The following is a 19,742-nucleotide window of genomic DNA, read 5'->3' as shown; positions in this document are numbered from 1 at the left end:
TGCGCCGCCTGTGTTCTTATTATAATGTTACTACACAACAGAAGCAAAAAGGACTACAGTACAAACACCCACAGTTCCACAACAACTGTACCAGTGTTGATTTTGGCAGCAAATTTTGATTTTAGTTTCAGTCATAGTCTTTCGCCCCCCTCTCTTCGAAGTTAGACTGGGCCAGCTCTAAACTGACTGGGCCACGGTCAGGTCAGGTCACGGTCAATGGACCCTACGCCGGTAGCTGCTTCTATGCTGGTGTGTGTGCGTGCGCGTGTGCGCGTGTGTGTGGGACTGATGATTCTGCTCTAGGAGCAGCTGAGATACAGAGATTGAGAGGCCCAGAGAAACAAACAGCCATGTTCCTAAGTGATGTATGTAATGTCTTGTGACTGTAGCAGAGCACGCTAAATCAATCCATCCATCACTGAGGGGAAGTCAGGGAAAAGCTACACACTCCCTTCCTTTATGGGAAGTCAAGTGGCCTCAAATGAACAACTATCTGTCAGCCTGCTTAGTGCTTATAGTGCTTACTATGAGGATGTGCATTAGACAGAGACAGAGAGTGGAGGACGATTCTACAAATGTCTTCTAAATCCTGACGTTTTCTGAAAAACCCATGTTTCTATGTTAGTCGTTCTCAAACATTTTCATGTCAAGGACACCCAAAAAATATTTGTAATTGGCCGCCGACCCCCATCTGAAAATATGTTGTTCCAGGGACCCCCCCCCCCCCCCCCCCCTCCCCAGAGGCAAAGATTTGAGTTAAAAGGTTCGCTCTGAAAGAATATATATTCAAAGATTTGTGGCACATTTTCACGATTTTTCAAAAAATAGCAGATCTACAAGCTCATAGCGCGGCACCTATGAGCTTGTAGATCTGCTATTTTTCAATCGCTAAAGTATAACATAATGCTTAAAACACCAAAAGAGGTTCCCGACCTGGATGGGTTAAAAAGAAGATAGACAGAGAGACAGAGACTGAGTCAGACCGATTTGATCCTCAGGAAGCATGAAAAAAGAAAGAAGGAAAAAAGGACAGAAAGGAAACCTAAAGAGACAAGAGGAACATAAAAGTGAAGTCAGCTGACTGATAAGGTTCTTCACGACTGTAAAAACAAACCACAGGTCAGCTGATCATAAGGACAAATTTAACCCATGTTGTTCAAGTTGAACAGTATCTCAGAGATTAAAATAGGGTGCATTGGGCATCCCAAAACGCAGTTTATAGTTAAGGGACGCAATAAAACAACGACCTCTGCATCCACGGGATGCACTACTGTACTACTGTACTGTTTTTTATTATAGTTTATTTTGCTAGCTTTAGTTATAATAATCATTTCTTCTTCTGTTTTCTACATGAATATAACCACATTATATATAACCATATAAAATGAAATGGGAGTTAAATGCTGCAATTTGTAAAAATGGCAAAATATGACTCCTAGTGGTTGAAGTGGGACTCATCAAATGTCCCTGGGACTCTAAAAGACCATCCCTGCATCCTGGGACTCATTTAAAAGACCATCCCTGCATCCTGGGACTCATTTAAAAGACCATCCCTGCATCCTGGGACTCATTTAAAAGACCATCCCTGCATCCTGGGACTCATTTAAAAGACCATCCCTGCATCCTGGGACTCATTTAAAAGACCATCCCTGCATCCTGGGACTCATTTAAAAGACCATCCCTGCATCCTGGGACTCATTTAAAAGACCATCCCTGCATCCTGGGACTCATTTAAAAGACCATCCCTGCATCCTGGGACTCATTTAAAAGACCATCCCTGCATCCTGGGACTCATTTAAAAGACCATCCCTGCATCCTGGGACTCATTTAAAAGACCATCCCTGCATCCTGGGACTCATTACATTGAAAACCTATTCACATCACTAGTATCTATTAAGAAATGATAATATAATCCCATGAATAGGTAATGCTGCTCTTTATCTCAAACCTGGGAAGGAACGACCAAAAAATGCAGAAGCAGTAAACTGAAAACCATCTACTGGAATTAAATCAGCATTACAAGATGGACGAGACAAAGGATGTGATGATGATGATAATAACACAGATGGACGAGACAAAGGATGTGATGATGATGATAATCATTACAAGATGGACGAGACAAAGGATGTGATGATGATGATGATGATGATGTGATGATGATAATCATTACAAGATGGACGAGACAAAGGATGTGATGATGATGATGATGATGTGATGATAATCATTACAAGATGGACGAGACAAAGGATGTGATGATGATGATGATGATGATGATGATGATGTGATGATGATGATAATCATTACAAGATGGACGAGACAAAGGATGTGATGATGATGATGATGATGATGTGATGATGATGATAATCATTACAAGATGGACGAGACAAAGGATGTGATGATGATGATGATGATGATGATGATGTGATGATGATGATAATCATTACAAGATGGACGAGACAAAGGATGTGATGATGATGATGATGATGATGATGATGTGATGATGATGATAATCATTACAAGATGGACGAGACAAAGGATGTGATGATGATGATGATGATGATGTGATGATGATGATAATCATTACAAGATGGACGAGACAAAGGATGTGATGATGATGATGATGATGATGTGATGTGATGTGATGTGATGTGATGTGATGTGATGTGATGTGATGTGATGTGATGTGATGTGATGTGATGTGATGTGATGATGATGATGTGATGATGATAATAATCCCACAGTTGCCCAATCAGTATTGACACGTTTCTTCTCCTTTCTAACACAAACACTGCAAAGTCTGCAAATATGACTAAAGCTTGTAGACCAGTTGTTTTCGTCGACTAAAACTATGACGAAACATGTTCGTCGACTACCCTTTTTTCACTGACAAAAACTATATAAAAACTAAATGAAATCTAAGCCATGAATGATGACTAAAACTATGACTAAATATACTGTCGATTTTGTCAACAAATAAAAACTAGACAAAAATGTTATGAGGGGACTAGTGGACAAGAGATCCAGTATAAGTAAAAGACAAGTCATTTTACACATGATGCTGAAAATAGCAGATCTACAAGCTCTTGTAGATAGGCTGTTTTCAGCAAAACATTCCAGGTGACTAAAATGTGACTAAAACTAAATGAAAACTATTCAAGAGACTAATGACTAAAACTAAAATATAAATGTGCTGCCAAAAACAACACTGTTGTAGACAAACATGTGTGAGCTTGGAGTATCCTATAAAAAGGGCCATACCGTAACTCTAATGTAACACATTCATGTATTTCACCTCAAATCGAGGTCAAGAGAATTGTTCCCTTGACCAGATCACTCTATACTAGTATACTCTATACTAGTATACTCTATACTAGCTACTGAGAATTATTATTCTCAACTGACAAAACGGTCCACGACTATAACACTACATGAAATAACTTTTCAAATATTCTATCGAAAGGTCAAATAACTCAGTCAGTCAGAGAGAGGCTTATTGTCGGTAATCAGCCAGGGTGCGGGAGTCTATCCCCGTTTCAAAGACCTCTGGGAGACGGATTGCTGAGGTGGAGCGCAACACCTACCATCAGCTCCCAGTACTTACAACACCTACCATCAGCTCCCAGTTACTTTACCGCAGGACTTCAAGCCGTGCTCCTCGTACGCCGAGTTGGCGGTGCCCGGAATCGAACACATGACCTTGCGGTCGAAAGGCGGGTGCTGTGCCCACTGAGCTACCCGGACACAAAGTACACAATCATCATCATCATCATTTTTCGACCGCGGTCGAGATCATGGATTTCACAACGCCACGCCAGACTTCCCGGTCCTTCATTTCCATCCCCAGTTCCTGCTTTACTGATGCATGTGTCCCTAGCGATGACATCATGTGTCCCTAGCGATGACATCATGTGTCCCTATAGCGATGACATCATGTGTCCCTAGCGATGACATCATGTGTCCCTATAGCGATGACATCATGTGTTCCTATAGCGATGACATCAGGGAACCACAGTTTTCTACCTCTGGTCTGCTTTGAGGCAGGACTCCAGAGAAGAAGGGAAGATATAACCTCATTGTCAGCTCTGTACCAGTGGCCGGCAAGCTGTGTTCTTCTGGATCGGACTAGTGAAGAAACACGGGGAAGGTTGCCGTATATTACATTAGTCGATGGGTGGCTCTTCCAAGAGGGATTTTGCGCTCATTAGAAGGTCGGGTGTAAGTGCCATCCAACCGTTTCTCTAGTTTCTTTGAAAGTGTCCATGTCTCGGAGTCGGAGCCATAGAGTAGAATCGGCTCAACGGTCGTCCAAAGTACACAAAGTACAGCAGAAAATGGCCCTGGATTAACATGACAGATGCACAAGAGATCATGACACATGATGCACAACAAGAGATTGTAATGTGTACACATGTATTACCACACACTTAAGGTGGCCTTACACTAGCCGATAATCGGACATTTTTGACGCTCGGGGGGTGCCCGACCGCTCAAAGCGCGATCGGCCCGATCAACATCAAGAATGTTTGATATTTGCTCTGCCCCGCTCCGATTATCCTGTAGTGTGTGGTGCTATCAGATTGCAGATTGAAAAAAATCGGCTAGTGTAAGGCCACCTTTAGTAGGCGAAAACGTGGAAGTGAATCCTCTCGTTCCTCAACATGAATGAGACACTCTCTGGCCATAATCACATCACTGTGAGCTCCAACTCAGTCACTTGAGCACTTACTCCATCTTTGTATTTTTCAGTCCTCACACAAACAGATACACTATTCATTGTGTCATTGGGCACAGAGAGGCGCTTTAATGCCATGCTGTGTTTGCTTTTCGGCTGTGTGGTGTTTGCTTTGCGTCCCTCAATGAGACACACAGACACACAGGCTTAACCCATTTTGACCTGGGAACGATTCTACAAATGCCTTCTAAATCTTGACAGTTTTCTGAAAAACGCATGTTTCTATGTCAGTAGTTCTCAAACTATTTCATGTCAAGGACCCACAAAAATATCTGGATTTGGCCGCCGACCCCCATCTGAAAATATGTTGTTCCGGGGACCCCACCCAGAAGCAAAGATTTGAGCTAAAAACGTTCGCTCTGAAAGAATATATATAAAGATTTGAGCCACATTTTCACGATTTAAAACAAATAGCAGACCTACAAGCTCGTAGCGCGCCACTCGGTGGCGCGCTACGAGCTAAAGCATAACATAATGCTTTAAAACACCAAATGGGGTTCCCGTCTAGAATGGCTTAAATAAAGGTTACACGCGGAAAGATAAATGTGTTTGCGTGTCTCTCCTCGTTGTAATGACATGATGAGGAACACCTTCGCAAGTGCCTGGTACTAAAACTATTATTAGTTTCCCACTCGCACAACATTTCCATAGGGGGAAATCCAGCACAAAAAAAGAGACAAATACAGGCAGAATAAAGAGGGATGCAAAAGAAAATGTGTTTTCCATAAACACATTAGGCAAAACAGGCATCTCTCTCTATCATTACACTGGTGTCAGACTGTCAGCAACATAGCAGACGGTATTCATTCAGCAATCCAAATGCAATGGACGGTGGACTCCAGTGTTGTTTTTGGCAGCACATTTTCATTTTAGTTTTAGTCACAGTCTCTTGAATAGTTTTCATTTAGTTTTAGTCACATTTTAGTCACCTGGAATGATTTAGTGCTAGTCTAGTTTTAGTTAGTCGACTGAATATCATACGATTTTAGTCGACTAAATCTACAGTTGATTTAGTCGAACAAAATGTATTTTGGTGGGCCTTGATGCCGTCGTAACGATGTTTTTCCTCACTTGCTGAAAATAGCCGATCTACAAGCCCACAACGCGTCGCACTGCGACGCGTTGTGGGCTTGTAGATCGGCTATTTTCAGCATGCAACTAACATGACTTATACTTGATCTCTTGTCCACTAGTCCCTTCCTAACATTTTAGTCTAGTTTCTATTTTTTTCCGAAATTGTCGGTATATTTAGTCTTAGTTTTAGTCATCATAGCTTAGTTTTTTATTTAGTTTCCATATAGTTTCCGTCAGTGCAAAAAGGTAGTCGACGAATATTTTTTGTCTTAGTTTTAGTCGACACAATCAACACTGGTGGACTCAGTGACCATGGATGGAAGGAAGGAAGGAAAGGGGCTAGAACTTCAGCGAGCCTGAACGAATTGGTTAGATACATGAAGAATGTAGTCCCCCTGGCAACTTATTCCGCTCTATTGACAACATGGCTGGGAAAGGAAAGGGACCGAGTGGAGAGGGAGGGAGGGAGGAGGGGGTGATAGCTGAGTGACAAGCCAGGAGGAAACAGTGGTCTAGTCTCTCTGGAGCTGTCGTCTTCCAGTTCGACTTGCCCCACTGTCTGTCTGCCATTTACTGTACAGACTAGCCCATTTTGACCTGAGATCAGATTCTATAAATGTCTTTTACATCCTGACAGTTTTCTGAAAAAGCTATGTTTCTATGTCAGTCGTTCTTCGATTTTTCAAAAATAGCAGACCTACAAGGTCATAGCGCGCCACTCGGTGGCGCGCTATGAGCTTGTAGATCTGCTATTTTTCAATAGCTAAAGTATAACATAATGTGTATTAACCCAAAATGGGTTAATACACACCCCTGGTTGTTCTCAAACTTCTTCCTTTCAAGGACTCCTATTAAACTCTGAGTGTACACAAACAAGGCACCAAAAGGACCCCACGTTACAGTCTTTTCCCCTTTTGCCTCCTATGATGATTTCCCGTTTCGACTATATAGTTGTGTATATGCGTACGTCTCTACATGTTTTGATGAATTGAACAAGGTGGACCCTCTTGTAAACAAGTGTATTAAATGCTTTATGGTGTCGTCCACTCACAGTTAACAGTCTTTTGTATTGAGTTGTACTTGAAATGCACTGTAATTCTGCAAACTGTTAATAAATATTTCAAATCAATCAATCAGCCCCTTTCGGGACCCGTCCGAAATTCAGAAAAGGTTAACCGAGGGTCCCGAAAGGGGCTATTACAGTCTCAGACTGTCAGACAGTGTCCATTTGGATCCTCGTCAACAAAAGGAACGGTGAGAGGGTCCCACCCTGGACCCCACACGAACTATGTTATGTGATGATGTCATACTCATCCTATTAACGGTAAAATACAGAGACATGTTAATTTCCCCCGTCGTCAACTCCTTTGAGCTGTATTATATAATGAAGTTATGATGACATCACAGACACACACCCACTTGGCTCAAAGAGAGAGATCACTGGGAATAGAACTAAGAGCTTCCGCTTTGATTCAAGCTTACGTTTCGCTGCTGGGAAATGGAACTGTAATATTTATACTATGTATGGATAATAAACCCCAATGCTTTCTCTTATTTTTTTAATATCTGTCCAGACTATCGTTATTTATAAATATGTCATGTTCTCAGTTCTCATTTCAATTTGAGATGAGTAATATTTAAATGTTGCTCGTTTTCAGTTTAATAGCTCACAGACTGACTGGGCCATAATATAGTGATAATGTCTCTGTTGTCTAGGAGGGCGACTTCACTGTTTTAGCTGGTATTAAACTAGATTTTGTCTGTTTTTAATTCCAATTATCTGGTTTTTAATTGTATTGTGTACATGTTGGTGTGTGTGGACCCCCCAGGAAGACTATAGCGACCACTTTGTGGAAGCTACTGGTGATAAAGAATAGTGATATATACAATTAACCCTCTCAAGATGGATGGATCAACATAGCCTAAGATTTAGACTCTCGTAGGAGGTATTTTTCGATTCTGACGTCTCAAAAAATACATCTACGAGAGTCTAAATCTTAGGCTAGGATCAACACATCATCGCAGACAGATTATAAATGTCCATTTCTTCATCATGTCCAGTGAAGCCTTTATACCAGTTACAGGCTATTAAACAAAACACTTATAGTTCCGCATTATGTAACGTCTATATAACTGTAACCAACTGTACCCATAATAACTAAAGCAGGAAAGGAAACTAGCAACGCTTCCCGTCTTTGTTCGTTCATACAAGAACCCAGACCCAAACATCAACACAGCAACAACAGAGGGAGCTAACGGGTTAGCATACCATGCTAACACACACACACACACACACATAGAGGTAGCTTATAGTCTTGTGTTCTCACCTTTTAATGCCTTCCCGTTGCCACACACAGTCCAATTAAATACTTGTAGTTATGACTATCCACGGAATCAATCTCAGACACTTTATTTACTAAGGTTATTTGATTGAATATGTTCTTTTCCTCTGGTCTCACACCCTGTACGAACTGTCACCGATGCTGTTAGTATGAAGTGAAGGAAGGGGCTTTCTGTTCTGTTCTGAAGTGAACCAACTCAACTCACCCCCTGCTTCACTGGCCCAGGAATGTGGACGACCATCCCATAGCCCGGAGGGACAGGATTCAGCACCAGCCGCGTGCTTTGATTGGCTGAAACTGGTTGGTTGTCATGGGCGATGGGCGAGAGGAGCCATCTGATCTGATATAATGTTAGGATATATTTATATAAATTATTAGTAATACTAGTTATTTTATATTGTATATTGTTCATTATATAATATTATTATTAATTATTATATCTAGTAATTATAGTATAATTTAGTAATATTGTTATTACACATTTGATTGGCTAAAACTGGTTGTCATGGGCCAGAGCCATATCTAATATAATGTTAGGATATATGTATATACATTATTATTAATAATATAGTGGTTTTATAGTGTATATTGTAAATTATATAATATTATTATTATTAATTACTATAATTATTATGTCTAGTAATTATAGTATAATTTAGTAATATTGTTATTACACATTAGATCTTAGACTCTATGGATCTGTCATGGGCAATCAATCCCCATAGAAAATTATATGCCAGAATATTATCAACTGGACAATGATTAATAATCGCTCACTCTTCTTTTTTTATTGTTTGTTTGTTTGTTTGTTGATTTGTTTGTTAGTTTGAAGAAGAAAAACGAGAGACTGTGATGACTATAGCCATAGTGGCAGTGCCTATAGTCAGTGCCTACACATAATTATAATTAATAATTGTCCAAATATATGTAAGAAAGAAAATAAAAGACTACATTGACTGACACAGAGAGGTGTTCTGTTTCTGTTTGTTAAATTAATATTTTAACTCGTCGTCAGTGCTGACCGTTACCAGGCAACCGATTCAGTTTAAAATTGTGACTGACCCGACCGTCCCTCCGGGCTTTAGGATCTAGTACAGTACTACCGCCACACCCACACCCCTAGACGTCACCTTTTATCAACCGTGATGTCACTGGTCTGGGGTGTGTGTGTGTGTGTGTGTGTGTGTGTGTGTGTGTGTGTGTGTGTGTGTGTGTGTGTGTGTGTGTGTGTGTGTGTGTGTGTGTGTGTGTGTGTGTGTGTGTGTGTGTGTGTGTGTGTGTGTGTGTGTGTGTGTGTGTGTGTGTGTGACTGGTCACATGAGCATTACTCACGAAACTTAATGATTTGTAAAACACAGGTCAACGTTTCCACTTGTTTTATGTTGTCAGTCCTTCCTTTTCCACCCATCAAGTGCTCAGCTCAGCATGTAATAAATGGCCTATTAGTAATAAATAGGTAATAGGCCATTTATTACAACATGCTGAGCTGAGCACATGTATAAATTAGACTTATAGCTTGTTACGTAGACAGCACTAGAATTGCATTTTATGTAGTCATAGCACTTTATAGTACACATGTATAATATATAATATAGTATGTATAGTTTACATGGATACTCCACTGTTACGTTCTTAGCTTACGCATGTTTCATGATAACTACTTTTTATATATGTGATGTATTGCCCTGCTTTTTGTTATTGCTTAATGTAAATCGCTCTGGATTAAGAGTGTCTGCTAAATGCCTACATTGTAAATGGTATCAGGCTGAAATAGGCTATTAGCCTGTTTCGTTGTTGTTGCTATTATTGTTTTTCCATGTGAATGTCCTGACCCTTATTGTGAAAATATTTGTATCCATTTTTTAATCAAATATTTGTATCAATTAATGCATTGATATATCAATGCATTGATAAGAGTTGCAGAGGTTGTGTGTGTGTGTGTGTGTGTGTGTGTGTGTGTGTGTGTGTGTGTGTGTGTGTGTGTGTGTGTGTGTGTGTGTGTGTGTGTGTGTGTAAATGTGGAACACCCTACCAACAGTCATTAAGACATGCGAATCCCTTGACTCCTTCAAAACCGCTCTCAAAGGGCACCTACGGACGGCTGCAATTCGAAACTGGCCCCCATAAAATCTGAACCCCCCCCACCGCACACCCCTTTTCCCCATCACTGTATATTTATTTTCCCTTTTTACCTCCTTTATGATGAAACCCTGTTCTTTATTGTGTACATTCTTTGTAGGTTAGGTACATAATAATAATACACTTTATTTATATAGCACCTTTTTTGACAGTGTCACAAAGTGCTTAAAGGACCACTTCACCACTTTTCAACATCTCTTCATTGGTCCTCACTAATGTTCATGATAAAACACCACCATTTTTTCCTACTCAGTCTGTGTAGGAGGGCGTTGGGCAGTTCGGACACCCGTCCACCAGTGACATCATCATTAGGCAGATTTTTTTTGTTTTAAAATATATTTAGATTTGTATTATCGTGAGAACGATGGCTTCAACCTTTGCATTGCAACTTGTCAGGAAAAGAAAGCCTGCCGTTTCTATTAGCTTGAATTCACCATCGATGATGTCACTGGTGGACGGGTTTCTGAACTGCCCACAGCCCTCCTATGAGACACAGACTGAGTAGGAAAAAATTGTCGTATTTTATCATGAACATTAGTGAGGACCAATATAGGAAGAGACAGGGCCGTGCAGAGAGCACTGAGGGAGCAGGGGCTCAAACTCCAGAAAAGGGCACATGTGCGTGCGTATAGCGCACGCCGATTTTTGGGGTGGTCTTTTTGTGGAGTCCGTCCCTTGTGCCATTCCATGTCATTGGACAGTAAAATAAGCAATATGTTCTCATTAGTCTGAAACTAAAACTGACTGATGGCAGATTAAAAGATAATTCATTGTGATAGTGGAATTATCATTACTTGTCAAATGTTTGTCTTGAAGGGCCAATGGCACTTATTGGCCCCCCACACAAGCCCTTATTGGCCCCCCACACATAAGCCCTTATTTGCCCCCCACACAAGCCCTTATTGGCCCCACACGTAAGCCTTTCCCCTCCCCCCACATAAGCCCTTATTTGCCCCCCACACAAGCCCTTATTGGCCCCACACGTAAGCCTTTCCCCTCCCCCCACATAAGCCCTTATTTGCCCCCCACACGTAAGCCCTTATTTGCCCCCCACACAAGCCCTTATTGGCCCCCCACATAAGATTAAAAAACATTATTATTATTTTTTTTTGGGAAAGGGCACTTTCTGCAAAAGGGCAGGTGCTCAAGCCCCCCCCTCTGCACGTGCCTGGGAAGAGATGTTGAAAAGGGGTGAAGTGGTCCTTTAACAATATAAAAACAACAGTGTTACATAACAATCAATAACAATCAAACAGCAGGCAGAATAACATTACATTATCAAGGGAATTAAAAGCATACATTGGTTATGGGTTTAAACAGTATATCTATATCTATATCTAGCTGACAAACGTGTTTCTACAATAGTTTGTTGTGTCGAAAGGACAAGGGCTACTACAAGCTTAACTTTCTTTCTTAAATGTTCAGTGCAGTTGTTCACAACCTGACACTATGACTTATTAAAAAAAAACGAACAAACAAAAAAAAACATGAAGACATTCAAAGGTTGGTATCCTGCTGCAAAGAGATGTTCTTGACCAATTGGGCCACGGTCATGGCTAGCATCAATGTCATTGGATAGGCCTATAGAGGGTATGCGTGTGACATTATATCGTACCTGGAAGTTATGTGGGAACGCCTACTGAGTGGCAGAAAACTACTTTCTGGCCTTGACAGCCCATTCATCCAAACAGAAAAGTCCTGTCTGATTGCATTAAACAATGTTAAACTCACCAACATTGCAGCTGAACGAAAACCTTGAATTATCCTCTTTTTATCTGCAAAGTTTTTGTTTCATGAAAATCCACCATAGAAACGTTATGAGCTACTTTCTGTCAAGAAATGCCCTGCATTTGATTATTTTTCTAATATAAGTGTCAGAGTTTGGAGGTGCTTGCTTTCAATAACACAACATTTTGCTGAGTGATTTCCAACGAGCGCTTCCAAACTCCAACACTCCATGTAATGCTGCTCAATGTTTTGCCACTCAGTCTAGATGAGGGGGGCGTGTCCTGATGGGAAAATCATGCATGTGCATACTCTCTATTCTATTTGCAGGCACGTGCAGAGAGTGTTAGTGGGGCAGGGGCTGAAATCTTGTAAGAGGGCACTTTTAGACAAAAATAGCAGATGAATGAATGAATGAATTTCAGGGCGCAACCCAGCACTCTTTAGCTAGTGGAGATGCGGTGTGTAACGACTTCAGATTAAAATGAGCAATTCTCCGGAATGCTGCCTTCATATGTGGCATGGAAAGGAAAGGAGTGGCGTTTGCATTTCTTTCAGCATAGTAAATGCGGCTAAAAGGGCAGGGGCTGAAGCCCCCTTTGATGTCTAAGGCCTCACTCACACTGTTGCAACATGCATACAACATTTGTCTTGTGTCTTGTCCGTGTTTAATGGCCGCATTTCCAATGGAAGTCACATTTTTGTTTGATGCAGGGGAGGGGTGGCACAACACAGCCATCAAACAACAATGTTTTGTCAAACCATGTGACTTCCATTGGAAATGCATTGGGGCGGCCATTAAACACGGACAAGACACAAGACAAATGTTGTATGCATGTTGCAACAGTGTGAGTGAGGCCTATGTGTGAGCGTCCCTCATGTTGCAACAGTGTGAGTGAGGCCTATGTGTGAGCGTCCCTCATGTTGCAACAGTGTGAGTGAGGCCTATGTGTGCGCGTCCCTCATGTTGCAACAGTGTGAGTGAGGCCTATGTGTGAGCGTCCCTCATGTTGCAACAGTGTGAGTGAGGCCTATGTGTGAGCGTCCCTCATGTTGCAACAGTGTGAGTGAGGCCTATGTGTGAGCGTCCCTCATGTTGCAACAGTGTGAGTGAGGCCTATGTGTGAGCGTCCCTCATGTTGCAACAGTGTGAGTGAGGCCTATGTGTGAGCGTCCCTCATGTTGCAACAGTGTGAGTGAGGCCTATGTGTGCACGTCCCTCATGTTGCAACAGTGTGAGTGAGGCCTATGTGTGAGCGTCCCTCATGTTGCAACAGTGTGAGTGAGGCCTATGTGTGAGCGTCCCTCATGTTGCAACAGTGTGAGTGAGGCCTATGTGTGAGCGTCCCTCATGTTGCAACAGTGTGAGTGAGGCCTATGTGTGAGCGTCCCTCATGTTGCAACAGTGTGAGTGAGGCCTATGTGTGCACGTCCCTCATGTTGCAACAGTGTGAGTGAGACCTATGTGTGCACGTCCCTCATGTTGCAACAGTGTGAGTGAGACCTATGTGTGAGCGTCCCTGGGCCTCTGGGACCTCCTCGTAGTTCTTCACCAGCTGAGAGATCCTGATTATTCTGATCTCGTCTGGTTTGTAGTCATAGTCTGACCACAGATACTCTGCTGACAGTACTTTGGTGGGCTTGTTGTACAGCAGGTACCTGATACAGAGATGGATGGAGGGACAAACACAGAGATAACCAACAACAAGTCAATGATGATATAATATATTTATAATATTATATATAATATATTTGCCCGTAAGCCATATAATAGATAACGCCAATAACATATTTCCGGATGCTCTTTGCAATCTTGGCCCAATCAATCAATCAATCAATCAATCAATCAATCAATCAATCAGACAGGCAATGTCTAGCCCTTTTTCGGACATTGGACGAAAGAACCAGACATGTATGTACTATATATGTCCAACATTCCTAAAATAAAACTGAACTGAACTATAACTCTATGATCTATAAACTATAACTCTATGATCTATAAACTATAACTCTATGATCTATAAACTATAACTCTATGATCTATAAACTATAACTCTATGATCTATAAACTATAACTCTATGATCTATACACTATAACTCTATGATCTATAAACTATAACTCTATGATCTAAGGCAGGGCTGGGCAACTATAACTCTATGATCTATAAACTATAACTCTATGATCTATAAACTATAACTCTATGATCTATAAACTATAACTCTATGATCTATAAACTATAACTCTATGATCTAAGGCAGGGCTGGGCAACTATAACTCTATGATCTATAAACTATAACTCTATGATCTAAGGCAGGGCTGGGCAACTATAACTCTATGATCTAAGGCAAGCTCACAATGCAACAAAGCTAAACACAAAGCACTAAAATGAGAAAATGCATATATAGTTATCATGTGCTGTACTTGTTGAGATGGCTCTCCTCTTGCCAGGCGGCCTCGATATTCTTCTTGGCATCGATCTCTGATTGTTCATAACAGTACCTGAGAGTAATAACAATAATAATCTTTAATTATAGAGCACCTTTCAGACACAAGTGCAGTTCAAAGTGCTTTACATAAAAGTAAAAAAAATCACATAAATGCAAAAATAAATTAACAAGGGTAAAAATAAATAAAAGTAATAGCTTCAAATGTGGTCAGTAGAATTCGTTGAAATGTAAAGTGCATTTAAGATAAGGTTACAACAGAATCAGTTAAAAGCAAGGTCATAGAAATGGGGTTTTAGCCGCCTCTTAAAGTCATCGACTGAACGACTAGAAGTGTGATTGTTCATAACAACCCGAGAGTGGAACGGAAAGAACCATGAAAAACATTCTGGGGTGAAAGCACTGTCACTTCAATTAACCCCCTAACCCTAACCCTAACCCTAACCCTAACCCTAACCCTAAAGCACTGTCACTTCAATTAACCCCCTAACCCTAACCCTAACCCTAACCCTAAAGCACTGTCACTTCAATTAACCCCCTAACCCTAACCCTAACCCTAACCCTAACCCTAAAGCACTGTCACTTCAATTAACCCCCTAACCCTAACCCTAACCCTAACCCTAAAGCACTGTCACTTCAATTAACCCCCTAACCCTAACCCTAACCCTAACCCTAAAGCACTGTCACTTCAATTAACCCCCTAACCCTAACCCTAACCCTAAAGCACTGTCACTTCATGTTACGACTCACCGAGTCTAGGACGGTTATTGTTGGAATAAGGCAAGGTGGTAAAATGCCAAAGTTGTTTTATTACTCTTTGTGTGGCGTACAGATTAGTAGAATACAACATACGTGCTATATACAAGTGCCATGTACAGGGCGAGCAGAGCTGTGCAGGTCCTAAATCAAAGAACGGATCAAAACATCCTATAACTCTTAGTCCTAACCGAAACACTTCCCGAATCTGACTAACTATTAATGAAAACAAGAGAGCCTAACTGACTACTCTATTCTTATCCTAACTCAAACAAAAGTACATTGGTGAGGAGCCTGCTTTAGCTAACTAAGGGAACTAACATGAAATACTATATGAATACTACCTGCTCTTGCTCATGACACAATGTTATATGCACTTTAACATTAGATGTGACAACGGACGGGGTTTCACTCAATAGAAAAATGCAACTCTTGCAAACTGGTGTTACTCCGTGAGTTCTCTCTCTCTCTACACGGAGGGCGCACTGCCTCTAGCTTACTCCACTCTGGAGATCAGCTGACGGGCAGCGGCCTGGAATGAAGGCTTCAGGACGCCTTTATGCTGTCAGGTGGACTCAGGTGTAGATGCCGGTTGGAGCAGCGGGATGCGGAGCGAGCGACCAACGGTGGAGCGACGGGAACGCTCCCCACCAATGGCTGCGCTGACGGATCTGCAGGGAGGGGTTAGGCAACGGGGCGCACGCTGCGCGCGCGCGCGCCAACACAGACCCAGACAGACTACAGGCCTGCGGCCGTAACACCCCCACCCTCAAAATCAAACAAAGTTTGAACAACATTTACATTCTGGGCACAACCCTCCCAAACACATCAATTACGGGATAAACCAGAATTACCTTGGTTTACATTGCTTTAGCTTGAGGTAGCCTCAACCACACTCTAGTGAGGAGCACGCCTACTAAGACGCCCCCTGCACTCTATAACACTCACAGAGTTAGCCGCAACTATACTCTAGTGAGGGAACACCTATTAACACAAACCGTTAGCCAAGTCAAGACACAAACTAGCTGCACCCCTACTAAACCAAAAATACATCATATAACTAACTACTTATAATTCACAAACATACCCAAATCACATTTAGGTTAGGATATCAGACCAAATCTCACAGGGCGATAATACAAATACACACATCTACCAATAAATCACTTCATGAAAAAAAAGATAGATTGAATAATGACTCTCATAACCAATCTCAAGCTAGAGTAGCTATCCTGGTAACAACCACCTCATAAAGCTCTACCGGTCGTTCCCACGGCAGGACCGCTCCGGTCCACCGGCTCCCACGAGCTGAAACGCCTGGCTTGTAGGGCGGCGCAAGCGCTGCAAGTCTGCCAGAACAGAACCAAACTGAATTAGCATACAAGGTCAGGGACCCATACGAGTAAGAGAACATTTACATTTGTATTTTACACGCATGCATACCTTAGTTAACTGAGTCTACAAACACACAAAACATCAACATTTTATTTTCATTTCCCTCCTAGGATCCTACCGAGAACTCTTCTCTATCCACTGAGGAGCTGCTTCCAATCTCCACTGAGAAGCTCTGTCTATCTCCACTGAGGAGCTCTGTCTATCACCACTAGGAGCGCTGCCTATCTCCACTGAGGAGCGCTTTGACTTCAACTAGCTTTGAATATGAAACACATCGAACTCACTCAAGTTCAATAAGAGCGAGGCTAGACTATCCAGCCGCTCTGTATAACGAACCATGTACAGAAAACACATGACCTTGAACTCACTCAAGTTCAATAAGAGCGAGGCTAGACTATCCAGCCCTCTTAACAATACGTTCAGAATCTGCTTTCCCTTTATACCCCTCGCCCCTCGGCATTTGATATACTGTTGCAACATACTCAGGCGACCCATAATAAAAACCAGGAGAAAAAAAAGTCACGCCAACTACATCCACGTTCCACCCTTTGGTGCAATGGTAAGTGTATAGGCCTATTGCAAAACCAGAAGGCAATAAACACATGTCGGAATTCTAATACGGAGGGTAAAAGGCTGGCTTGGCCAAATACCAGTTATCAGGAAATCACAACCCATCGGAACACGAAACGAATTTCGAACGAATACCAAAAACACTTGTTCATTACGGTGAGGCTGAGCACATCCAGTTATATATAAAAAAAACACCTTCGTAGGATGTTTCCACAGGAACTAAAATAGCCGCGCTATCGGGGAAAACTACAGGGATTGAGTGTGTAAAACTCTGACGATCATTTCATAGTGGGACCTGAACACATTAAATACTAATCACAACAACAGGGGACATTCTAAACCACACGATTGGATGCACAATCACTGGATAGCCAAATACATGACAACTGGATGGGAGGGACGGTCAGATACATGACCACTGAGGGACACATGTCCCATGTCTTCTGTCATTATGCCCTCCCCAGCACACATGACATAAAATGAACAAAAAGGCCACAGAACACACCAAATCATCTCAAAACGAACGAATCCTAATTAAACGCTCAAATTTGCATACTGCCGCATAGTCATTCTAATGAGCCGAATACACAAGATTGACTGGTTGTTAACGAAACAAAACGCCCACGCAGGAGCTTTGCATTAGCCATAAGTTCAAACACATTCACATTTTGGTCGACAGATTTCTTGACGGAACGAAATCTAAGTCTGTAATCTTTCACTCAAAAAAAAAAACAGGCTATACCAAAACGTCACATTACTTAAGTTACTAGTATTAGCTGAATCATACTACAGACTTAAAGCCTGTATACCCCCAAACTGTCATGTACTGTAGAGAAAGAGTAGCAACAACCTCCCACATACGGCCTCGAATTATGCACTATAGCAGCAGCGCATCTTTTGGCCACTTGAGCGCAGAGGAACCCAAGCAAAATAGCAACCCACCTCAGACTCGATCACCAAAGTTAGCATTAAAGCAAGATGATTAGATACATCAAAAATTACTGGAGTAGTAGTTGAAACACCCGCCGACATACCTGAATTTGATGCGGTGTGAGCCCCTCGTTGAGCACATTTCCATCCGTTTCCCACGGCAGTGTTGCCTCATTCTCCAGTTTCTCTACCTGGAGCGAGTGCTCAAGCTCAGCTTGTCATATTTGCCGTTGCATCCGTGCAATACGGATTTCAGCGTCCTCCTTGGACTTTGGATCCATCTGGATCGGGCAGTGGATGACCACCCCCATGTACTTGTATACCTGTGGCTGGATCGGTGCCTCGGCACCCTCCCTCACTCTGAGCATCTACTCGAGCGCCACCATTCGTCTCGCCTTGGGACATACTCACCACATCGCCATGCAGACAACACCAGCAGGATATTCTTAACTACCAAACCAGACAAACGAGCGTCTTTAGCACTTCCTTACCTGCAACCCTAGGAGCCGGAATCTTTAATGGCAAGCTATTTCACTTAAATCCTCCTTGCACAAGCGCCAACTAAGCCAACCTCGGGCTTTTACGAAATTTGTTGAGGTCAAAAACGGAGCACTCTCTCTACAACAACGTTTCCACAACCGTATGCCACTTGAATAAACGGGAACAATATAACCAGGTCCAATTAAGTTCACGAGCCCCCACTGTTACGACTCACCGAGTCTAGGACGGTTATTGTTGGAATAAGGCAAGGTGGTAAAATGCCAAAGTTGTTTTATTACTCTTTGTGTGGCGTACAGATTAGTAGAATACAACATACGTGCTATATACAAGTGCCATGTACAGGGCGAGCAGAGCTGTGCAGGTCCTAAATCAAAGAACGGATCAAAACATCCTATAACTCTTAGTCCTAACCGAAACACTTCCCGAATCTGACTAACTATTAATGAAAACAAGAGAGCCTAACTGACTACTCTATTCTTATCCTAACTCAAACAAAAGTACATTGGTGAGGAGCCTGCTTTAGCTAACTAAGGGAACTAACATGAAATACTATGAATACTACCTGCTCTTGCTCATGACACAATGTTATATGCACTTTAACATTAGATGTGACAACGGACGGGGTTTCACTCAATAGAAAAATGCAACTCTTGCAAACTGGTGTTACTCCGTGAGTTCTCTCTCTCTCTACACGGAGGGCGCACTGCCTCTAGCTTACTCCACTCTGGAGATCAGCTGACGGGCAGCGGCCTGGAATGAAGGCTTCAGGACGCCTTTATGCTGTCAGGTGGACTCAGGTGTAGATGCCGGTTGGAGCAGCGGGATGCGGAGCGAGCGACCAACGGTGGAGCGACGGGAACGCTCCCCACCAATGGCTGCGCTGACGGATCTGCAGGGAGGGGTTAGGCAACGGGGCGCACGCTGCGCGCGCGCGCGCCAACACAGACCCAGACAGACTACAGGCCTGCGGCCGTAACACTTCAATTAACCCCCTAACCCTAACCCTAAAGCACTGTCACTTCAATTAACCCCCTAACCCTAACCCTAACCCTAACCCTAAAGCACTGTCACTTCAATTAACCCCCTAACCCTAACCCTAACCCTAACCCTAACCCTAAAGCACTGTCACTTCA

General features: G+C 42.3%; 2 protein-coding genes across 2 annotated transcripts in view; both read right to left on the bottom strand.

Annotated features, from left to right (window-relative positions):
- The window catches only part of LOC306916513 (syntenin-1-like), a 57,117-nt gene extending 48,801 nt beyond the window's left edge, over positions 1-8,316 (bottom strand). The window contains exon 1 of the mRNA XM_079494403.1: positions 8,134-8,316. The gene's annotated coding sequence lies outside the window, so the exon portion shown is untranslated. The remainder of the gene's footprint in view (positions 1-8,133) is intronic.
- The window catches only part of LOC306914033 (globoside alpha-1,3-N-acetylgalactosaminyltransferase 1-like), a gene marked incomplete at both ends in the record, with an annotated part of 28,210 nt that continues 12,080 nt past the window's right edge, over positions 3,613-19,742 (bottom strand). The window contains 3 exons of the mRNA XM_079490908.1: positions 3,613-3,731; positions 13,517-13,671; positions 14,435-14,512. Of these exons, the coding sequence (XP_079347034.1) occupies positions 3,613-3,731; positions 13,517-13,671; positions 14,435-14,512 (352 nt within the window). The remainder of the gene's footprint in view (positions 3,732-13,516; positions 13,672-14,434; positions 14,513-19,742) is intronic.

Source organism: Electrona antarctica, assembly GCF_951216825.1.
Source record: "Electrona antarctica genome assembly, chromosome: 2".
Lineage (NCBI taxonomy): Eukaryota > Metazoa > Chordata > Actinopteri > Myctophiformes > Myctophidae > Electrona > Electrona antarctica.
The sequence above is the reverse complement of the archived record's forward strand: the minus strand, read 5'-3'. Positions and strand labels throughout refer to the sequence as shown.